At 43.7% G+C, this 24,435-nt stretch overlaps 1 protein-coding gene across 2 annotated transcripts; it reads right to left on the reverse strand.

Annotated features, from left to right (window-relative positions):
- Positions 1–204: 204 nt before the first annotated feature.
- camsap3 (calmodulin regulated spectrin-associated protein family, member 3) lies at positions 205–23,627 on the reverse strand. 2 transcript variants are annotated; one of them, XM_079177438.1, is made up of 17 exons: positions 23,140–23,627; positions 16,724–16,980; positions 9,760–9,900; positions 9,438–9,524; positions 8,077–8,215; positions 7,843–7,982; positions 7,654–7,738; positions 7,509–7,551; positions 7,351–7,406; positions 7,043–7,079; positions 4,864–6,955; positions 4,650–4,774; positions 3,929–4,212; positions 3,731–3,815; positions 2,995–3,113; positions 2,773–2,891; positions 205–2,654 (listed from the first exon to the last, which is right to left on the reverse strand). In XM_079177438.1, exons 1-17 carry the CDS (start codon positions 23,270–23,272, stop codon positions 2,355–2,357), a joined length of 4,242 nt encoding a protein of 1,413 aa, XP_079033564.1. In that variant the 5' UTR covers positions 23,273–23,627; the 3' UTR covers positions 205–2,354. The 2 variants fall into 2 exon arrangements, with proteins under 2 accessions (XP_079033564.1, XP_079033563.1); XM_079177437.1 differs by having other exon boundaries at positions 7,043–7,115.
- Positions 23,628–24,435: the final 808 nt, after the last annotated feature.

Consider the following 24,435-nt stretch of genomic DNA (forward strand, 5'->3'; position numbering starts at 1 on the left):
AATAAAGAAACCAATGTGTATTCAAAACCCACAACTGAATTGACTCAAGCATGGATTAACATTAACATATCAGTGTTGGGGTTTTTTCCAGTATCTGCCAGAAAAGCTCCTTTCTGCAGCACGAACTGATCAACTGCACCCAATCAAAATCCGAACCAAGGCAAATGGGAAAATAAAAATGGGAATGACAAAACATAGATGACGATGATTTTAAAAGTATTTTTATTCGTCTGGTCTAGTTGCCAAGGATAGTCAATTTATGAAATGATCATACATGATGTGCTGGCACAGGTTTGATAAGAAAAGAAAAGGGAAACAACATAAATGTTATGACAACTTCTATGAAATGAATGTGAGACTTACCACCTTAACCTAAAAAGACATAGTCAGAACCTGAAACTAAACATCAAATGCACCATCTAATGCAAACTAAATAAATACACCTCTGGGTAACGTGGGGATTTCTAGGGGAGAATTGCACAGAATCAAAATAATGTTTAACTACCACATACTACTATTTACAAACACATAAATACAAACATCCACCAATTCCATATGCACTCCTCCACACTCGCTTTTAATCAATCATCGTATTTCCTGAATGCGGCTCTTCACGTTTCTTTTGTCCCACATCTGAATCACATTCAAACAACACACAATTTGTTGGAGGCAGTCAGTGATTTGAAAGAAGACAGCTGCACCACGGCAGCTGCTGTAGTGCTAAAGACTGCAAAAGGAGGGGAAGAAGAAACAATTTCCAACAGGGTGTGTGGCGATATTGACCTGATCATAAGCAACTGCAGGGTCAAGAGTTTTTCCTAACAACGTGGAAACACTGCCAGACAAAGTGTTTTACAATGGCGTCTTACATTCCCCCAGTTATAGATGAAGGAGTCTCTCGAGACTGTGTGGGGAAGATGAGGGCTGTTACAGTCCAGAAGGATCCTTCGACAAGAAACCTACTGTTTATATGCAGGTGCACACAAACAGGGAATCATACAATAGGAAACAGACTCCTAGTGACCTTAAGGATTTATTAATCCCTAGACAAAAGGTTTAAGCAATTTGTAGTTGTTTGACTTTTCATTCTCTTACACTCATTCTCATCTCAAACATACATCTCACTAATGCTTAAGCAGCAGGCTAGCTTATTCGTAGCTTACAAAGGTCAACTTACTTTTTACAAATCATTGTCAAAAAAAAAAAAAAAATCTATGTGATCAGCATTCAGTATATATTAAATCAGCATGGATTATCATTTTCACACATAGCTGTATCCAAGAAATAATAAACATGGTAAAGCCCTCCTTCATGTTTCCAGTAATTGTTTTCAAGAAAAGCTCGGATAACATTTCAATTCATCACATGTCGAAAATGAGAAAGCAAGTTAAGAGGAAAAAAAGTCACATGAATTTCATTCTTCTCTCAGCTCTCAAAGGCTGAAGCAATTTGTCCAGCAAAAACATGTCAAAATAGTATAAAAAAAAACATCCAGATGTCTACAGCTGAAGGAGTTGGAATTGAGTGGAATGCGCAAACTATGGGGGCACAGGCAGTTTCTAGGTGTGCAAGTCCAAAGACAACCACAGTAGCCACCACCAGTGCAGCCCACATAGGAACCACCCACTATGCTTTTTTTTTCTGGTCCTGACAAACCAAATGAAAACACCCTTGAATGGAATGAGTGGTTAGTGTGTGCGCCCTACATTCATATGAGAGCAGCATTACCTGCCATTCATTTTCAGCTAAGATCTCCTATCAGAACTGAGAGCTGAGCCACTCGTCTCACTAGACTGGAGAGAGGGTGAGCCCTGGAAGAAGAAGAAAAGGCAGCAAAAGGAAAAGCAAGCAGAATTGAGAAGGGGCGGGAAACTACTCTGGCCCAAAATACTGTGTGGGCGAAGGCAGTGTGGCTGTCCCCTCTTTTTCTTACCTAAGAGTTGCACAAATGACTCCAGGGGCAGGGTAAGGCAAGGCATGAGGAGGCAGGGTGCAAGGGAAAGAGAATTCTTCATCCCAACAGAATCAGTCGCATTACATTTTACAATCCAGGGAGACGAGGCAGAGCCAATCAGAAGCCCTCAAGAAAGAAACTATTGTAACTACATTGGCTGAATGAGTGAGTGATTGGCCCGTTCTCTTGGCATGTAGAGTTGACTGAATTGCTCTGAGGGTCCAGGTTGATAGCTGGCCAAAAGCCTAAATCAGTCATGCTGTCCATTGCTAGTTAGCTGGATTTTGCACAATCTCAAGTGCCTCATTGGCCAAAACAGAGGACAAAAGGAGCTATTCAAGCTGGGAGCTTGTTCCCTGAATGGTAACATCTCTACCTATCTTCACCCAGCTCTCTGACATTATTTGGGGGTGCCAAGCTTCTTGGGAGTTCCTGGGCGCTTTTGCCAAAAGTGACCGGGGATGGTGAAGGCGTCAACACTCATGGACATAGTTTTGGACGGGATGGCAGTGAACTGCTTGCGGTCAGAGCTGTACTTGTAGATGGACTCAACCATCTCAGGTGCAATAATCCGAGGGCCAATACCAGTGAGTCGTACCATCTCCTCAGTTTCAGGGTTCATGGTGTAGACTGCTCTGAACTGGCAGCTGGCATCTCTGAAGAGGATGAGGAAGTGGTTGCCCGTGCTCACCTCCATCTCCTGAATGGGAAGAGACAGAAAAACAACACACAAGTTGAGTACAGTAGAAATCACAGTCACTTATAGCCTAGATAGGGTGGCCCTTTTTTTTGGACTCTGACACAGGAGGGTAGTTTACCTCTACAATCTTGTTTTTCTGTGGTTCATTGACCTTGCCGGCCAGGCAGCAGCGGGTGATAGCATTATGGATGATGAACTTGTTGGACTTAAAGCTAGGCTCCTTGTAAAGCTTTGGTCCTGTAAGACAGAGCATTTCATAATGTTATTAGGCCAACAAAACAATGCTTACTGGAATCATTTGCACAATCAAGTTTAGTTGGAAACAGATGTCTACACTGACCTGTATATTCTGGGATTGAGGCAGGGGAGGAAATAGTGGAGCCATTCTCCCAGTCCTTCTCTCCGTTGTGAGCACTGACTCGTCTTGGTGACATTAGCCTGGAGGGAGAGTGTGAACGGCTAGAGGGAGTCAAAAAAAGAGAGTTTTGTGAGAAAAGTCAGTTATAGACCTTGAGGCTGTGTACATTGTTTGTTACATGTACCTTTGCCCCTGACAACACTGATAACAGTTACTACAAAACCTGTAGTTGTCGATATAAAATTATACACACACACACACACACACACACACACACACACACACACACACACACACACACACACACACACACACACACACACACACACACACACACACACACACACACACACACACACGATACCAATATTTTATGGGAGGCAATTGGTGCTGGCTCAAGATATTTTGATAGATGATTAATAATAATTTGTACATAATCAACAAACACACCGGATGTAATCCTTGTTCGTTTTACTACACTGAATCACAGTTTATTATGTAATGATATACATTTTCTAATGATATTAGATATATTGCCCAGCCAGAGTTTATAATGTAAAATTATATTAAAAAGGTGTAAAAGACTTTTTTTTTCTTTGGGACTTAAAATATTCTTGTTGTAAAACCACACTGAACACTGATTTACACTATATTATGTGCCTCCCACTTTATAAGCATTTATTAAGAAAATACAAGCCATCGTCACTGTGCAGGTTACCTGGGAGACTTCCTGACAGTCAGGCCTCCAGAGTCATTAGCCATGGAGGACAGGTTCATGGTTGAGCGGGAGTACACCTTGGTGCCTAGAAGGAAGAAAAATAAACCAATTTGAGTAACTAAATATAAAACGCGTGTGTAGGAAGACAGCATACAAAGTCTGAGACCAAGGTGGGTAAAGAACATCAGAACTATTTACCAATAAAACCCCTGGCAGGGCTACGAGAGAGGACGGAGTCATCTCTGAACACTGCCTTGGGTCTCTGCTTCTTGACGCCGCGAACTGTGGTGGGTTTCTGCCTCAGCACCTTGTCCAAGTCTTCCATGATCTTCAGCTGGTGTCTCCTCTCATACTCCAGCCGAGTGAAGTCTCCTCTGCGCTGAGGAGTCCCCTCAACTGGTGGGGTGCGTGATGCTGGAGGGGTACCTGGAGTCTGGGGTCCGTCCTGAGCCCAGCCTTCGATGATCATCCACTGAGGCTTGCTAAAAGTAGAAGAAGATACTGTGTAAAACCTCCAATGTGTGACACTGATATCGCTAAACCAATGATAACTAGAATTACTGTTTGTTGACGTTTGCACCAAATTTGAAGAAAGTTTGAAGAAGTTCGTGAGATAACACGTTGACTAGAATGAGGCGGATGGACAGACAGCGCAAACGCATAATGCCTCTGGCCATGGCTTTTGGTGGCGAGAAGGCATAAAAACATAACTGGTGTATCAGACAAATGATGGCAACGATTAGTTTCATTCAATAAACCCCGGACAATAAATCAGTAAATCCTAATCAGATACAGTATGCTTAAAAAATATGGCTAAAATAATGTCCAAATATGACCAATCTTAATGTAAGATATTATATGCCACAGTCTTCATTTGGTTACGATTGCAGGTATCTGAAACAAAAAAAAAGGGTCTCACTTTGATTCTTTTTCTTTTTCCTGCTCAAGTTTGCGTCTTTTCATCTCTTCCGCTCTCTTCTGCTGTTTTTCCAGCAAAGCTGCTCTTCGCTGGGCCATCTCATCTTCCGGCCGTACTTGGTCATCCTAACAATGAAGACCGAAATAAAAAGGCATGAATGCACTGACCTTACAAATGCAGCATACAAGGGCATACAGCAGTAATAATTGCCTACCTTGAAAAAGAAACCAACCCCTCCTTTCGCCTCCGACTCCGTCCGTTCACTCATTGAGTCGGAGAAAGCGTCCGGTACTTGGTCGTCGTCGTCCTCGCCATCTCCTCGCATAGCAGACAGCGAGATCTCTATCAGGCTACTGCGTTTGCCATTCAACATCCCTGCAGTGGCATCACTCTCGAAGGAGCACTCTGATGGGGCACCAGAGCTGCAGCCCCCATCTGCAAGCCTTTCCTTGTTTGCCAAAAGACCATGTGAGGGCCCGGCCTCCAGGTCCATGCTAAATATACTCTGATCGTCATTGGAGCCGACCTCTGACATTGTGTCATCAGGACGGGGAGTAGTGGTAGGAGTTGGTATAGGGGTCAGTGTTGGCGTGGGGACAGGAGATGGTCCAGATGAGCGCAGCTCATCTAGGTTGTCAGAGTTACCAATGGTGAATGAGGACAAAGTCTGGTCTTTGGATTGCCAAGGATTGACACGACGAAGGTGGGGGATGCGGTCCACGTTTCGAGGTGCTGTCATCATAACCCTTGATATGGTTGGAGCCTTAACGTCCAAGGAACGGCTGTGTTGGTTGTGGTTGGGGCTTTTAGGGGGCACAGATTGGGCTCTACGGTGGACTTTAGGGGATTTAGGAGGAGTGGTGTGGTTTATGAGTCTGTGGGATGGAGATGGAGAGGAGGAGGCTGAATTGAAATCTCGGGTGGATTCGCGCGATAGGCGTGAAGGGGCTGGGGTTGAGGTTTTAGGGCTGGAACCTACAGCTTTCTTCTTGACTAAGTGGTTCTGCTGCTCGGTCAGCCGCTGCATGTCACTTTGTAGAGAGCTAAGAGCTGCAGTCAGCTTGGACACGGCATTGTTATAGTCCCCTAGTGGAGCTACCATTTTCTCACCATGAGTCCCAGAGCCCTTCTCTCCTGGTGTACCTGCCTTTTCTTTAGAGTGACTGACCTGTTTGTTGAGCTGTCCTACTTTGACATTACTGTCATCCTCCACTGAGGGGAGCTGTTCATTTTGTTCTTGCTGCTCTTCCTCTTCCATTCGAGCTAGCCTTTCTTCAAGTGTCAAGCGAGAGAGGTCTTCTTCTGTGGATGAGGCGCTGATCTGACCATTCCCTCCTTCCCCTTCGTCCTCAAGCTGCTCCTTCTTTAACTGCAGAAAGGCACTCTTCCCCAGCCTTTGTCGGTGCTTTGCAAAAATGGCCTCAATGCGTTTTTTCTGGGCTTCAATAGCCTTGCGCTTTTCTTCAAGCCGAGTTCCCAGCTCAGACATCTCATTGTTGAGTTGAGGGCTATTGCTGGGGCTTTCTTCAGACTTCTGCGCCCATGTGGTCATCTGAGAAGAAGAAGAGGGGTCGCTGGCTTTAGGAGAATCCATAATATGCTTCTTTTTGCGTTCTGCAAAGCTGGTCATCTTCACACCACTATCAGACACCTCTTTGCCATGGCCTCTGGCAGAGTGTGAACCAGCAGCTGGCGTGGTTGGAGTGGACTGGGCTTTAGGCAGGTCTTCTGACGCATCAGAGTCTACACTGCCATCTCTCAAGACCGAGTCATCATCTCGAGAACATTCAGAGGCGTTTCTGATGCGAGTGGGCTCCTTGGACTCTCCCGTGGGCCGGTACATCATTCCTGAGCGTGGAGGGGCAGAGCAGCTGATGGGTGGTAATTTGTTATGTCTGGAACTAGCAGGGTCATCAGGAGAGTGGAGGTAGAAGCCATCAGGCGCACCATCAGGGTGTAAACGAGGCTCCATCTTGCCCTCGTTGTGGATAATTTGGAGAGCTTCTTCAATGGTAGGCAGCTCTCCCGTTTCACTCGCCACAAGGCCGTTCTCCTCTGCCAACCTTGGAATACTAGGACTCTGGGTGGCCCAAGAAGCTCTTTGTGGACCGTTGGAGCCAGGGGGTTTGCTCAGCAAATGGCTGAGGTCTTCAGGAGGGGAGTAGGGCACCCGGGTCATATTTTGGCCTGCTGGGTTGAGTTGGTCTGAGCTCACAGAGCGGGTTATCACAGGGTTGCCCATCACGATGTCCACATCACTGTCCAGGCCAAAAGGAATGCTGAAGGACACCGCTGACAAGGGGCGGCTAAGAAGAAAAATAAGCGTGTGTAAGTACAATAAAAACAAGTAAAACAAGACAGTGTTTCAATGGTAGTGAATAGATGAGTTCTACCTGAGAGGTTTTTTGCTCCATGTCTTTCCAACTCCTTCTATATGAGACATTGAGGTAGACTGAGTCAAAGATCCTGAGTACAACGGGGGACACACAGACTCGTAAAGGCATGCACACCACAAAAGGGATGCACAAAACAAGCAATACACCAACAAAAAAGGAAAATACGAAAAAAATAATAATATACAACACGAAAAACAACTACAAGACAAACAAGGATTGAGGGGAATAGGTGAACCAGATTATAAAATGATAGCAACATACAAAACACTGTAGCTAATGACGACAGGACACTGTCTTAATCTTACCTGACGCAGGAGAGGAGATGGGTAGGAAAGGCTTCTTGAAGATAGAAGGGGAGGTACTATAAGGCAGAGAAACATTCTTTTAGTTCAAACAAATGCACCATCTAAACAATATGCCAGACTACTAAAAAAGCTAAATCATATTCAGACAGCTTCTGTACCTGCTACCACTCAAGCTACTTGGTGTTACTAGTGTGGATCCATCTAACAAAAAAGAAAACACTCAATCAGACTTTGCCACGGATACTCATTGTAATGATCTCACTGAGAGGATTACACAGTATTACAACAGTTGCCAACACTTACCCAACGTGTCTATTGGCTGAACAAATTCGGGCTTTCGTACTTCAAACCAGCTAAGCAGTTCTGCTAGGAAGCTCAGCAAATTGAGCTAAATAAATCAGACAGAATAAGTCAGGCATTCAGAAGATGGAAGAATGTTTTTGTTAATGTCTCAATCAGTTGATTAATGATCAGGAGTTTGAATGCAAGCACCTGAAGCTCCTGTGGGGTGTATAGCATGTCCTCCAGTGCCAAGTGACAGCAGCTCTTCAGACAGCTGTCACAGAATTCATGGATGAACTGCAGGTTGTACAGGCCGTCTGCTACAGACATGGACTCCTTCATGCAAACATCTTACAGAGAGAGAGAGGGGGGGGGAAAGTGTTAAACTGACAGAAGCATATTAAGTATTAAAAAGCTATTCAGGGCTACAATGTTTGCTGGTACCTTCGAGTCTTAGCAGGCCAGGGCAATAGTAATGTATGACGGCAGCAACAGCACAACCACTGGACAAGTCTTTTACTTCATTCACCACCGGAAAGATGGGCTTTTGTTTGGACTGCATTTTATCCTTCCTGTAGCGGAGCTTTAAAAAAGCAACAACACACAAACAAGTCAATCAAATCCTGCAGGGTGGCCTTAATGGTAATTTGTTAATGTTTATATGAACAATATTTCACATATTAGTTCATGTTAAGACCATCATCAAAGTCAGGGTTTTCCAAACATGGTTGGAAGTCTATCCACACTGTGACACATAACAGAAAATGTTAAAAAAACAGACTTGCAGTATGCATGTAAGAAAGGAAAACAAATAAAGGTCATGCTAATGTGTTCAAGAGAGAGCTATGGCGAACAGATGACAGATGCAACGCGAGTGACTTAATCAGAGCAGAAAGAAGGAAGGTTTTGTCAGGAGAAAAGTGGGACAAATGAGAATCTCAGAAGGCAAGAGAGGGAGAAAAAATGTTTCAGGTGCAACAGTTGAATACGGCATATATACAAACAGCTCACTGTCTGCAGGGACCAGCTGACTAGAAGCTGGTCTAACCGCCACAGACATTCACACACAATCACAGAGGACCAGAGAAACCGGTTGTACATGGCAGGTTCAAGGCCGGCTGGAGTACCAATTGTGATTCATGCACCACTCGTTTGTCAAACAAACAGTGACCCCGCCCTATTGACGTTTCTGCTGTGACGTGCACTTTAATGCAGGTTAGGATGTGATGCACATTAGTATTCTCACACCAGCATATGGAGAGAAAAAAAAACAAAAAACAAACACACCTGACCATCAGATATTTGCTGATAAATTTGATGAAGACACTGGAGAGATGGAGGGACAGGGGGAAGAGGAGGAAAGGAAGGAACTTACAGGAACAAGTTTCCAGTACCAGCGAGTAGGACACTGTCAGAGGAGGAGGAACAAGAAATAGAGAGACAAGGAAATGGAGAACAGGAGCACAAGGAGAGGTATTAAGCCGAGAGTGGAAGAACTAGACAAACTTGAGAAAGGGCTGTGATGACGGTACTTTCTTGTAATGACAAGACAACCTTGTTGACAAAGCAATGACGCTACCCTTTAGTGTTATTGTGTCAACCAATACCGGCTGTGCTTGTAGCATTCGAATGGGTAAAGGCCTACAAGTGTAGCAGAACCGACAATGTGAGGCTTAATCCACAGTACTTTGGGTGCCTTTTCATAGCACAGAGTGCATAATCCTCGACAGATTATCATGCGTGTCTGGTTATAATGATGTGTGACAAGAGAAAGCAATACGCTGGATGTGTAATGCAATACTCACAGAGGGTTGAACAGGTTGGGGCTCTGTCATGGCCTGAGACGTGTCATTCTGGGCTCCTTCAGTACGTTCTCTTAACTTCTGGTTTAACTGAGAGCATGCCAAAGACGACAAAATGGTTAACATGCATATATGACAGATTTACGGTATACTGTGCATTATCGCCTTTGTAAGACACAGTGGGTTAAAGATTTACAGCATCCTTATTTATGTAGCTCAACAGACACTGGATCATCTACAACAGTGGTTCTGAACAAGTCATTTTCCAAACGAATACAATAAAGATGTGTTCGAAACAAGCATTGCTTCTCTTTGGCTTCCTTACCCGATTAACCCAATGAAGCAGAGCCTCCTCCCAGTTGGAGGCTCCGCCCAGGAGCTCGGCCGAACCACACGTCCTCACCGCAGTCACCGTCTCCAGAGCTCCCATGGCCATCAAGGCATCTATCACTGCCAGGTGAGCACTCTGCACCAATCACATGGGAGAAGGAAAAGACAGCGTTAATCAATTACTGCAAACACCATAATGCTGGACACTGACACGTTTACTGCTCTAGCAGGGCACTGCTTACTGCAGAGCAGAGATCACAGCTAACTGCTGCGGCGCGACCATTATGTACCAGCAGCATCCTCCAGAGGTCACCAGAAGCCAACTGTGAGTCAGCAGAAACACCAACACGAGTTTTACAACAAGCAAACGCACACATCAGTAGTTGCGGGTGAACTTTGGACCTGTGTTTGTGCAATCATTAAGTCCTTAAATAAGCAATGGACCCGTAATATGATAAGATGCGTGTCCTAGGACCGTCATTCCTCAGCTGCTTTACCTTTATTTGCCTTCTCTTCAGTGTGCTGCCCTTCCCTTTTTGCACAGTGAAATATTGCTCTATGACTCATGTGCAACAGACTACAGGACGAGGTGTTGTTACTAGATTACCAGGAAGCACAGCAATGAATTCCCGGTAAGAAACAGGGGCTCCGCGTCTTTTTTGCAGTTTTGGCGTATGAATCCGTTTTTGTCAGACAACATAATGGATATAAAATCTAATGAAGATATTGGTTTTTTTTTAACACACAAATACAACAATCAAACCATGAAAATGTCATTCAACATATTTGACGTTGCCAAGCATATGTATCCGACAGACATAAGTGCATTTCATTATAATTGGAGAGAACATCAAAGAGCCCTTTCTAATGACTCGAGCCCATTAAAATGCACCATCAACACTGTCAGCTCAGTCAGACAGAGCGCCTTAACTCTATAAACCTGTTAGCTCATTAGAAGTTTTGCAGGGTATGTGCCACGGATCAACAACCAACAGCACTGTATATGGCTGACCTCCACATTGTTGTCAATGATTTGGATATTTGAACCATTTTATGAACCTTTGATTCATAGAGGGGGTTTATGCCTGATCAGGTACCCCTTTCATTTGTCCAGGTTTTCATCCATTTTTTTTCTTTTGCAATTATTAAGATAATCCCAGTAGCTGGTAAATAAAGTTCTTTCTAGTTTTAGAAAGTCTCAACAGGATCATAGGTCATTAACAAAGTCAGGACGAGAGGTTTTTTTTCTATTAATAACTCCTTTGTTTACGATAAAGAAATTGAACACATGATCCTTCTATTTTTGTATCGGCTAATTGCAACAAGCACCTTGTTATGATAATCAATTCTGGCCAACAGAGAGGACAGGCAGGTCGAAAACAACACATTCCTGTCATGGGGCCACTCCTTCAATCTCCAACCTTCAGTTTTGAGCCTAATCTGTGGAAATCAGTGCCTGTTCCCCTTTACGACTTACGAATTCCACTTCAGAGGCCAGACATTCTTCCTTTAACCTCTTACGTTGTCCCAGATGATGGCTGGTGGCAGTCCAGCTGCGTGCTTGAGCCCTGTCTGCATGTCTGCCTACTCAACACTGATGTAAAGTGCTGACATGGGCAGACCCGGTGCTGTGGCAGGCAGGGTGGGCGATGCCAGCAAAGGCTTGTCAGATAGCATTGGTCCAGGCTCTCTGGATGTGCTGCAGTCAGTCACTGCTGGCCTGCCCTCCCCAACACTGGTGCCACAATGAGGGCTGCTGCTTGTGTGTCTGTGGCATGACTTGTCTGTTCAGAGGAAATGTCTGCAGTACCGAAGGGGGCAAATGGCCTGCTACAGGGACTGGGGCTTCTCAGAGCTAGCCACAATCTGACATAAGTAAAGTAAAAATACTAAAGAGGGGAGTCCACGTCTCACAAACCCCGAAAATATCAAACAGACTTCCAGAATCTCTGCTTCTTAAAACATGGTATGGATTGGCACATATTCAATAAGATCATATATCAACTTTCATTGATGTTATCAATATATTATCATTATCAAAAAACATTCCTTAGCCAAAAATAAGACTCCTGAGCAAATGTAATGTTCTTTCTGATGAAACAGATCACTGTTATTTTCCGTGCATTTGCCATATTAAAATATTAATAAAACATTTTAAGCGTTGTTAATTCAACTTTATGTTTTTTAACAGGGTCTTTGTTAGTGGTGGGGTTGTACTGGGCGGCATTATATTGACCTGTGTTTCTGTGTTTCCAATATTCGGGAAGGGCAAAATATTAGATCATACTTCTCAATATAAAGCATTCCAGTTCAACCCAACTACAAAACTCAGCATTATTTTCTCTGTAAAGGTAGGACTGAGAACAAAAGAAACAAGACTGCTGCTGAATTGTGCCAGTAGCTGTGTTTCAAACACTCAAAGTGATTTAATACAGTCACATATTTTTGCATTTAGCCACAAAGTGTAATCATAGGTCGGAGCTATTGTCACAGTGTGAAAGGAGACAGGATGACAGAGAGAAGGAAAAAAAAAAGGAAATGAAGCAGAAAGAATGACAGACCTAGTGAAAGTGGCCAACCCTGAGGTCATACTGTACAACAGAAGCGAGAGTAGAGGGTGATTCATGACAAAAAAAGGGCAGAATAAACGGGAAGAAGGGGGGTTGCTAGTGGATTTCCCGCTGCAGACCCAGGAGAGCTCGCTAAGCTAAATCACAAGTCTCCCTAATGAGAGGGGAGAGAGGAGCCTGCCAGATCACCATAACAACCAACCAGCTGACCCACAATGCATCTCAACACAAGCCTGACCGCAGCATTGCTCCGTGCCCCTGGCTTAGCACCGGCCCTCTGCTCTGAACAATCCAACCAGCAAACCAGTTAGCACCCAGAGACAGAGAGAGAGAGGGAAAAGTAATACCCCATCAATTAATCCCATAGACATCAAATCTTTAAAAAGGCTCTATGTGGCAAATGTGCTTGCATAATCATGTCAACAACCAGTCGTACAAAGAAGGCAAAGGCATCTTATGGATCATTAAGCGAGATTATGAGAGAGCAAAATCTGATTGTGTCTGAAATATGACTTAACCCCACCCCACCCTTCCTGCCTGGTGCCTACAGAGGGGGAGACAACAAGGGGATCAGCCAGGTCTGGGACCCAGCAGGGGACCTTAGACAAGAAGCACATGGTTATATGTATAAGAACTGTATGCTTAAGCAAGGAAAAGCACGTCTAGGATAGCTTTACACCAAACTTGCTTACCATACGGTAGATATACGTTTAATTACTACTCCACAATCAGAGAAGGCCCAAAGCAGAACAAATGGTGTAAAATGATGGAAAGCATTTCTGATAGTGTCCCACTTCTATTTTCAACTAAGCTCCTGACTGATGCTCACTTGACCAGAAACCTGCCAACACAGCAGTATGATTTAAGACAAAGTGTCAGCGCCTATCCAAAACCAACAGGGGACCGGGAAGAGGGTTAGCTGCATTATAGCTACATGACTTACTTTGTCACTGTGGGAACAAATGCTCAACCCCATATCTAGTGTAATTAATATCAGTACATTTGAACTGGATGATTAGGATTATATTCTACTGTCTCAACCAACAATACATGTAACAAATCAGTTTGATGTTGCGAGACATGGTAGATGCAATGGTGGTCATCTCTGGCGTGTCATCCAATCGTGGATGATGACGTTCAGTCTGCGTGGGAGATTATCTCTAATCTGGGCTGGGCCACCACCAGAAGGACAGTTACCAGTAGGGCGCGCACACACACACACACCCACCCACCCCCACACACACACATATATGCATATATACATATAGATATAGCAAGTAGGGGATGAAGGCAGCTGGGGGTTCCTCTGCTTAGCCCCAAGGATGTGCCATCTACAAATGCTAGCTTGGGTAGCAGGAGAAGTGTCGTTGATTTACTGTTTCAAGATGCATCAATACTCATCTATGTGTTCATCAAAGCCATGTACCTATATTTTCTCAAGGTTCAACATTTTTGGGGGTTTTGTGGAAACTATTACAAGAGAATATCAATGATAAATAACATAAAAGTCCTTTTTTTTACAGATATGTCCAGCGTGCATCGGTTTACAATAAACCGCCACTTAATATGAACTAAATACGGAATTGCATAAGATACCACAAGATGCTTCATATAAATCAATAATGCGTATTTACGTTAAAAAGTTTATAAATATAGTGGTAACAGCATGTAAAAAAACAAGATAAGTAAATAAATACATTTTGCCTTCTTTTCTGAGCTTATTTTGTCAAACTAATTCATTTTTAGATGTGACCTCATTCCTCATATTACCTACAATTCAGAGGGACCATCTTCTTGTCCCAGATCACGCGGCTCATACCATTTTCTTCGTGAATATTTTTGAATCTCTTTACTAAGGAATTTCAAGGTCTAGAAGTTGGGGACAAACAGCCAAAAGCGTCTTCATCATGTAGCAGAAGCTTACAGTTTGATTTGCCCTACTTTGATCAGATTGTGTAGTTTTATATAGAGTGGGTCATTGGCGCTCTGCACTGATGCTGGTCCAGCGACTCAAGCCAGTACCAGCATCTCTATGGGTTAGTGTAAGCCTACATCCCTGGATTTATACACGAGCCAAATTTCATAATTACCGGCAATGAACAAAAAAAATATGTCACATGTGCGATGTATCAACAACGTGAAAAGTCATCAACAGTTTAAGGCTTGGCAGATTAACTGGCAGTTAGTGTTAACTTGTCAGCGACAAACGCGACTCAACATACTTCTCTGTACATGCAGTATATCTTATCCTCTGGTTTGATATGGACGTTTGAAGATTTAATATACAGCAGCGTTGCAGGAGATTGCTGCTGCTGCTGCTGCTGCTCCAAAGCCATTTACTAGCCAAGACCCACATCGATGCTCCATCCTTCTAATGCTGCTGCAGCGTGACCCACTTTCTTCGCTTGCCACACTGTAGCTACAGTGCCAGTCAGCGACAGATAAGCTCAGAGAGGAGCCCAGGGCCAAGCAGCGACTGGAAGGCTCATATACCGAAGCATCAAACGGGCAATGCAGCATTAACAGCACCAGCCGAAATAAGAGTTTAAAGGTTTACAGCTGAGATGGTCCACGGTCTGGCCTGAATGCATCACCGAGAACTGAGAAGCACGCAAGCAGACAGACTCACGCACACACAAAGTACAGCAACATCATGCATGAAGGCCCATTATTGCTGGTGCTGTAGTCTACAAACTACAATTTTTAATCTTTCATGCTAGTATAACAAATATTTTCCATTGAATGCCTTATTGGTGCCGCAGTATAAAATGGTATTTCTGTCAGTGCAGGTGGTTATTGTCAGAAATCCTTCAAGGGAAAGTAGGTATGTGATCCTGTCTGCAGTCCTGTGCAGACCTATAGTAGGTGGACTATATGACCACACATTCAATGCATAAGGGGGGTGCATGTGACATGCTTTAGGCCAATGATTGATGAGATTTTATCAAAAGACTAAACCAATGCACAATAGCAGCACTCACAATGACTGACATTGATGGCAAATGATTGAAATAGATACTGAAACTTACATTGTTGTGTAATTACTTTTTGGAAATTGAGGTAGGTAGGTACAGGATAAGGCGAAACACTTGGTATTTATAAATATAAAGGAAATCCCCATTAAAGCAACCTTCTCCACTCTGTCCTTACCAGCGCTCTTCCTGTGCAGAGTCTTTCATCTTTATCTGTACGAAACAAACTGTCTGGTTCCAAAGTACAACAATAATATTTTCATACTAGATGTAGCTGTACCACAATATTACATTAAATAACATCCAAATGCTCATATCACCAGGCTTTACTGCTTATGGTCACACAATTTCTATGTTATTTAATTTAGAAAATGTTACAAACACACGCACACCTTTTCCAGCATACAATTACGCTAATCAGCAGCAGTGCTGCACCTGCTACAGTGGCCAGGAGACAGCGGCGGTGGAACAAACATCTTTCACCTAAAAACAACACTATCCTCCCAGATCCCTGGAGACTCCCTACTTAGCTTTAAAATAAACACGTGAACTAAGATAACCGGGCAAATGCAGTTGTATGTCACTTTTTGAGGAAGATAATAATCTGCATAGAGAGAGGTTTTGTATCAATACTACAATTGAGTTACAGTGAGTCATTGTTGCGTCAGCTGAAGCAAAAAAGAAGTACATGTTCTAACAAACCTAAAAGCATCCCTCTCCTTTCAGACTGTTAAGATTCCTAAATTGAAAATAAACTTAGTTATCTCTCGTGTTCAGGCTGACGAATTCAGTACTATATTATGTGTGTACAACAGAGAGAGTGAGAGAGAGCGAGAGAGAGAGAGAGAGATCCATTTTCAAGGGGAAAGAGGACAAACCAGTTTCTCTTGATTTAACTCACTGGGCCAGCCCAGAGCACACTCTCTCAACACAGAATCTAAAGTTTCACTAGAACGATTTAGCCATTGTCCGGATCTGGAACATCTATTGACTCTCCCTCCTTCTCAAAGTAGTCCTCCCTTGTGTCACCATGACTGCCCCTTGTCTTAGCAGCTGGATCCACTCATCCTCTGGGATCAGCTGGGGGGCAGCATGGGGGGGGGGGGGGGGGGGGGGGGGGGCAGGATTGAATGAGTGGGGTCTTTTTGATGTCCTTTAATCCCCTAGAATCAAAGCATAAACAAGCCCTTATATCAACAACCGGGGCCCACTCGACCCCTTGGGCTTTCCTGCAGACTCCTGGATAGCAGAGCATCCGGTTCCACAGGAGATGTTCACTCCTTAGGGCGATAGACAAACAACAGCTCTGACATTTCTTTGACTCAATCCCTTCCACTACCAACAACATTGCATGCCAGACTAGTGTGGCTTCATCCCCTATGCGTTTACGGTTCCTATGAGCGGAGCATAACGTTACCATTTTGACGGGTTTGTGTCGGAGGTCTGCATCGGTCACCGGTGTGTCCTGGTCTTTGGAGACGATGCCTCTCTGAGTGAGGAGCTGCAGCAGGGCGACGTTGTCTTTGGGCTGTGCCTCGGCGCCCCCCAGTAATAGGCCGTACGTCCGGCAGTAGAGCTCTGAGGACTGCAGGAGGCGCGTGACTGGCGGTTTAAGGTGCTCCTGCTCATACTGGTCACAGTAGAAGGGGTCACGCAGCTCTGCAGGGACACTCTCTACCAGGAGACAAAAACATACAGACTCAGTTAGACGGGTTCATTGAGCAGTGGAGCCTGGAGAGAACTAGTTGCAAAATTGTACAAACAACATGTTGAGGGAGATGTATAGGTGAAATTATGAATGTTTGAAAATGGAAGGAAATTTCTCTAATTCGTCATCAATGATCAGCTTGAGCATGTTTTTTTTGGTTGATGGGGTGGAAACCTGCTTTCTGCCAGGTTTTGCCGGCAGATTAAGACCAAATACCCTCAAGCTGTAATCATACGAGTGAGTAGAGCAGAGCAAGCATCAAGGTCAGTGGGGCATGATGAGCTCAGAGGTTGGCATCTGCAGATTACAAGATGCTCCGCCACTTGTTTAGAGACTATGTCCATCTCAGAAGCAGACATAAGCAACCAGACCAAAAACTAACAGCAAATGAGAAAACTCAAACTATGTCTCAAGGAAAGGAACGTGTAGTGAATATGTAGCACTCTCTATTAGTAGCTAGATGAAGATTTTTAAAGAATCTGTTCCAACTGGTCTTTCTGTAAATAAACAAACCTAATTATGAAAACAGACGCTGGACACACCCCCTGTGAAACTGGTTTCTCTGCATCCAGAGCACCACACTCAACAGCCTCATCTCTGTGTAAACATACTGGAATAAGTGTTAAAGGGCCTTCTGGGGAAACACGTTGTCTGTCCGAAGAGAAACTCATGAGTGTCTACGAATGTGCCAAACAGAAAACAAAGGGGTTATTACAAGGGAGGTGTCAGTATCATTATAAAGTCCTGCAAGATCCACTGACATCATCAAAACAATACGCCCAGCTTCAAAGATTTAACAATGCCCTGTTCTCCGTCTCTCACACCATGATGACTATAGTTGTCGGACAATATTGTCAGTCGTACCACATGGTCCATTTTGTTGTAAATAAGCTCCTGGTTGCCAGAACAACAATGCTCACTTTACTGCTGTATTCACTGTGACACGCCCACCTCTAGCCCTGGTCCCTTGTACTTACATAATACATGTAAAAGAAACTCCTCCCACGATGACGTATATAAAAAAAAACTTCCCCAGAAGGCAAAGCAGGATGCAAATGCCACTACTGAGTGAGATGAGAGAGATCGATATGAGCATGATTTCCATATGAGACAGTCCGGCCATGAACAATGACTTAGTGTCACAGAAACAAACTCAAGGTTGTGTATCCTTACACAATTTTCCAAAACTGCACACAGCACAAAAATAGCACCAATCATCAGAGAGCACACACCTAATGGTAATTAACTAAAAGGAATAGAAGGTAATACAAAGAATGACCAGTTAGCAGCCTTAAGCGTCATCAAGCCCAAGCCAAAAGGACTGTGAGGCCTCCATAATGTTGACATCAATAGACCCCCAGGGAAATATTTTGATTGAAAACACAAGCTTGCGTGTGCGTGTGTGCGTGTGTGTGTCTGTGTGTGTGTGTGTACAAACTGGAGCAATAGCCTCTCTGTCACTTTCACAGGTCATGGGGTCAGTGCTTATCGTCTCTTCTAAGTAGGAAGTCAAACGTGGGCAAAGTGTATTAACACGTGAACACATTATCATGGTGAGCAGGGAGATCAGTCATAAAGTGGAGAGGTTCGAGGGAGCATACGGAGAAGATTTCGATTAAGAGACTTAATCCCGACCACCTGCAGGTGTTCTGTACTGTAGCTGTAGGCGGAAAACAAAATGAGAATTTCTCTACAGCAGTGCCACATTGTTGTTATTATCATCATAATAAAAAAAGAAACCGAGAAAGACAACAGCACCGTATCAGTGGTGAGCCGGTGTGTAAAACTGTAAAAAGAAACAAGCCATTAAAAAAGTATAGTGGGACTGGCTGCAGCTTTGCCGTCATGGCTGCAACAGTTCAGCCGTGTTTAGCTCCCGTCTGTCCTGACCGACATTGCTCGATAGCCTGCTGATAACAGGAGCCATGTGTCCTTCTGCTTCATTGGCTGACTGAGCTAGCGTGCTGGTCCTGTCACAGGGCAGCACAAACGCATCCAAACAGAGGATGGTGAATATCAGCCACAGCTTAAACCGGACAAGATCCCTTCTCACTTTACATTTAGGTGCAACAATCGGCATTGGATTGCAAGAAGGTTATCACGGTAATAGTTCATGTTAAACTAACCCCCTCTATTAATGACATGGCACAGCAGGTTGCAGAACCTGCTGGATTTGACGATCTAAACTAACCGGCTGCTTACTGGAACCCTTCAGGAACCCTGACACAGATTAAATAATTCATAAGAGCTCAGATATGCAGAAGTGTGCAAGGTAGAAGCATACAGACAGGAAGTTTAAGATCAGCCGTACTTAACCCCTCGTCGTGTTTAGACATCAGCGCATGCATACCTGCCCAATCAAAATACCTAAATATAAATTAGTGATGATTTTGTTTCCTACAATGCCACTTCAGGAGAACATGTTACAAAAGTATTCACTCCGCATTACGTGTTTTTATCATGCTGTTGCCTGTGACTTACAAGTCTGAGCTATAAACACTCATCACGTGGCGGATCAAACACAGATGATTATCCACTCTTCAAACAACAAAGCAGGTTCTGTTTTCTTGCCCCAAAAATTGAGACGTAATGAGAGGGGCTATGTTAATACCCCAACCTACACGTGACCACCAGTTCTGAGTGAAATGGTAATGCCACCACAAACACTACAGCTTAGACATCTCAGGCACGACTGGAAGAGATGATGCATTTATCAGATGTGTGCGTCATCTTCTGGCTCGAAAGGAATATCCGAAATCGTCAATAAACTGCCATTGCATTGCAATTTCAGCTAATGTGACAGTTCATCTGTTCCACTCCCTTGGTCAACCGCACACAAGTCAATGAATCAATAACCAACATCTGATTGAGGCTGCGCTCAGAAGGGAAAAAGCACATGTCAAGCACTACTACACACGAGGAGACTCCCAACCCCCCCCCGAATACATGCACAGGTCAACTTGCCACGAATATGCCGGCCCTAACAGCCCTGTGTATCCTGTACTACATCCTCACTGACAGTGCTCTAGTATGACATGAGAAGCAGTGGCTTTAAATTGCATTAAAGGGCCAGAGTACACAGACGCACATCCTATCGTCGGAGATCGTGATTACATTATGGGTGCTTGAGAGCCCGACAGGACGACAGAGTAACAAAGTGTGCAGGATGCATCTGCCTTTGGGACGTGTCCTCAAGTTAGAGACCAATCAAATCTCTGTGTAACGTTCTGTAGCGTATTCCCTGTGAAATGACTTCTCTTTCAATGAAGTCTCACATTATCCTGAAACACACTGCGACTCAGTATCTGTATCAAGGGGTTAACCCGAGTCTGGGAGAGGTTCATATAGTGAACCAATAGGATTTCCTACATCTTGAGTAAACACTAAAAGCAATTAAACATCCTCCTCAGGTCCTTGTCCCTTGTTGACTCATCATAGTTACCAGGTTGGTGAGAGGATGAGTAATAATTCCTATAGGCTTTCAGTGTGATCTCAGCAGCTTTGTAGCTAGGTGGAGCTAATATGTAAAAGAAACACACGTTTTGAAACATGCAGGTACAAGGTGGTTTGGTTTCACTGACCCAAAAACTAAAAGCAGGAGAGGGTAACAAAGAGACTGATGACCAAAACATCTGGGCAATAAGCCGTTTAATCAGTGGGAACTAAATAGTTAACAGACGAATTAAAAAGCATGGAAAGTTTATGTGAACTAGTTCCTGCCAAGCCTCCAAATCAAGTGAATCAAGAGTATCAAGAGTTTCTGGTCTCATTCCAAAGTAAAGTTACAAACTAGTTTGAGTCACCCTTAAATGATTCATCTGTCACAGCAACTACAAGGGAAGATCATAAATGTCAACCTTGCCCAACGTCCTTTCCTTCACCTTGATTATAACATTATACATAAATGACTTGTCAAGGCATTACAAAAGATCACAAGACACTCCTCCCAGTCTCTGTGTTTGGGGTACTGAGCAGCCAAACATCTACAATGCACGTCTTAAAATGTATAAAGCCTCATGAAGTAAATGTGGAAATATGAATAGAAAAAGAAATGAGTAAAATAGTGTAGTAAGTACTTTTTGACATCTATAACTGTGATAAACCAGCATTAACTATTTAAAGCGTATTAGAGCAAGTGATGAGATTTTATGCTGGTTCTTAATGTTATTATGAAAGTCCAAACATAATGTTACGAGGTGGATCAAACAGCCTATAGGGAACACCCACGTTGTGTGCCGTCTATTGCTAGAACAAAGCATTGTGGGGATGCTAGATCTCCTTTCCTCTCATAAAAAGGATGCTTCTGTGTTTCCTTAGCGAAAGGAGACATAAATATTTGCAGCAGCTCTTTTCTTTAGTATTTAGAGAAACTTAATGTTAGGCACTGTTGTAAATTGATATTTTTACAGAGTCTTTACTTTACACTATAGGTTTAATAGTGGTGAAGATCTTCTAGTGACTATGTTTAAAATGGTTTTCTGTGGAGTATTTTCTGGGGGGTGTGGGGGGGGGGGGGGTTTCATGCTAGCATAGGTATTTCAGTCCAAGCCAAGCCTATAAGCAGCTTTCAGATTATCGTGATTGCACATGGATTCAATTTAGGGTAACTTATATAAAGACTAGAGATCTTTTTTCATTTTGTTGTCATTTGGCGCTTACCAGTTCCTATTAAAAGCTACCGTCTAACCGTAGCATTCCTCTATCTAAATAAAGATATGGGACGCAGACAGTCTGCCGTCTATGTGAAAGTCCATTTTGTAGTGTAAACACTCAGAGATTAAAAATGTCGCCTATTGTTATCATTAGGTTAATTGACCTGGAAGAGCTGAGGACCAGATGACCCGGTCTGCCTCCTGCTGTGCTATCTGTTGTTCTACCCGGCAGGGCTTTTTTGGGGAGGGGACTAGATGATGTCATCTTGACTTTGCAGAAATGTTCCTCATGTTCTTGTATCTCGGCATGGAAAGTCACTTTGACCAGAGGTGCGTGGTTGAGGTGCTAAACAGAGCTGCAGCAGCAGCCTGTGGTCCTGGACACAAGGCCGGCCTGGGACTGTGTCGAACGCAAGTAAGATAGAGGAAACTTCACACATCCAATGTGATCCAAACCTTCAGTATTAACTGAGTATTTACTTACATAAGAATAAGAATGTGCTTCTATACTGCCTTTTATCTTCTGTCATTTAAGTAAAGGTAACCAAGTACTTTAGGATAAACAGTCCAAGACATCCGTCATTAGACTACTGTGTCTACTCAAAATGAAACAAAGGAGCATACTGTTTTTGGTGTCTTCTTTGAGAGATCTAATCTTTAGCAGATAGAGCTCTAAAACAAAAGAGACTTCTTATCACCTCAGGGTCAAGAGCTGGCGCTGTTCTTCTCCTAGTCTCTGGAAACCTGAGGCAAGCCTACGTCTTAAGATACAGTGTGATCTACGCAACACAATTAATTTCTTAGGTGGGTGTGTTGTGCATCACAGGCTTTTGTTGACTGAGAATAGAAGAAAGCCACTGACAAATTACTCAGGTATTTCACTCGTTTCCCTAAAGTGAACAATGAGCTATTTGCACGCAGCTCTTTGGTCCTGAATATGAACTGCACTGTTCACATTGGCTCCTCGGGGCTGTCAAAGCCGAGAGTGAGGAGCGGGTATAGGCTACTGAAAAACATCATCTACGCCCCATGCGCTGCTATATGTAACCGGATTAAAAACATACCCAGTAAGCCTGCAATTTGTGTCTGAAGCCTGGCGGTTAGAAATACGTCAACAAAAAAAAAAATGGGTTATCGTGATAAGGCCTAGGGGGGAGGCCCGTTCCTCTGACTCACACATAGCGCACCTTTAAAATGTGAGTGAGAACAAATGACATGTGTCAGAGCCACAAAAACCCGCACCGTGCATGGTCCCCCTTTCATCTGCTGCTCTTTGTGCTGAAAACCGCTGAGCTATACACACACACACACACTCACACACATACACTCCAGTTACCCTACATGCATGTGCTTTTCGCTACACTGCTGAGCAGGATATAAATATTGACGGTCAACAAAAGGATAGTGGTCTTTACATGACTTCTCATAATAACATTGACACTCACCAGGCCCGCAGCCTGGACTCAAACCCACCTGCACTGCCGTAGGACTTTGCCAACAGCCATCCGACACTTGCGCATATTTTTGCTTTAGTACAGTCATACAAATCCAATGGCTTTATCTCTGGGACCACAAAAGTCTTCCTCATGGTAAGGGAGTCCACCATAGCGAGTTTGCAAAAACAAACAAAAAACGTGAAGCGTTGCTGGCTAAAAAAAAAAAACGCTACAAGACAGTACAAAAATATTCAAGCAATCATTATTTATAGCGGACTGTTCCACACGACCCGGAGGGCTGGGAATACAACTGTGCGTTAAGGTTTTGTCGGGAAAATATCCGCCACGGAGCTGCTTCCAAATCCAGTTAATGTCCCTTTTCTGTGCGGGTTTCGTGTGCGTAATCCCGGTTAAATCATTCCGTACGACCGAGCAAAGCCCCGATCCGCGGGGATGTCAGAGGAAAAACAGTACTATTCCCCTCGTTTTTGCCCTTCTTCGTCCGCATTGCTGTGTATACTCCGTTCACTGTGCGCAGCTCCACTGAGCCCGGGCCGATGACTGACTACCAGGTGCTCCACACCGGCATCACTCACTCATCTCTCCGTCCAATAGGAAACGAGTTTGAGCCATGAGGGCGGGACCTCCCTGTGTGAACACAGACAGCAGGTGGAGGTGTTGGTGTGACTTCTGCTACAGGTTCATCTGCTCAAACGGGTGAACGCATGACCGGACACCCTCTGACTGGAAACATTAGAAAGCTAAAAGTGACCTCATAACACAAGTATTACTGTGAATACAAAAATGTAAGATTTCATCTTTTATATATAAACCACAATGTAAAAAGTAAAGTCCTGGATTCAGAATGTGCATGAGTAAACACAACTGCTAACACCTGTGTGGGTATGCATTATGCATTTAAAAAAAAAGTTGATGTCATGTTTTCAATGTAAAAACCAATGTAACACTCTAGCAGTCAGATAAATGTAGTTGAGTAAAGTCTCTGTATAGAGGTATAAAGTATAAAGAAGCTTAATTGGAAATACTCAAGTACCCTCAGAATTGTACATATAGTACTAGACTGAATATACTTACTTTCCACCTCTGAAGCCGACATTGTGGTCCCTGTACTGCCTGTATTTACATTTGAAAAGTCTCACGTTTTATTTTCTCACACTTGAAAGGCGGTAAATTCAGGGTCAAGATACACTGCGAAAATGTAGGTCTTTAGCTTTCTGTTAATGACTGTCTCAGATGTGATGACCCCGGGTAAACACCGTCAAACACCAGCCGTGCTGCAGTGACCTGGGCAAACTCCATCAGCCTTAGGGGT

The sequence above is a fragment of the Pholis gunnellus genome (assembly GCF_910591455.1).
Source record: "Pholis gunnellus genome assembly, chromosome: 17".
Taxonomy (NCBI): domain Eukaryota; kingdom Metazoa; phylum Chordata; class Actinopteri; order Perciformes; family Pholidae; genus Pholis; species Pholis gunnellus.

What these genes read in the sequence shown, in the direction of transcription:
- camsap3 (XM_079177437.1), bottom strand. Translation starts at nt 23,272, where the DNA reads ATGGTGGACTCCCTTACCATGAGGAAGACTTTTGTGGTCCCAGAGATA. An exon ending in CATCTCCTCTCCTGCGTCAG is followed by an intron (nt 7,116 to 7,350) that starts GTAAGATTAAGA and finishes CGTTGTACTCAG; the next exon opens with GATCTTTGACTCAGTCTACC. An exon ending in AGAAAAACAAGATTGTAGAG is followed by an intron (nt 2,655 to 2,772) that starts GTAAACTACCCT and finishes CTTCCCATTCAG; the next exon opens with GAGATGGAGGTGAGCACGGG.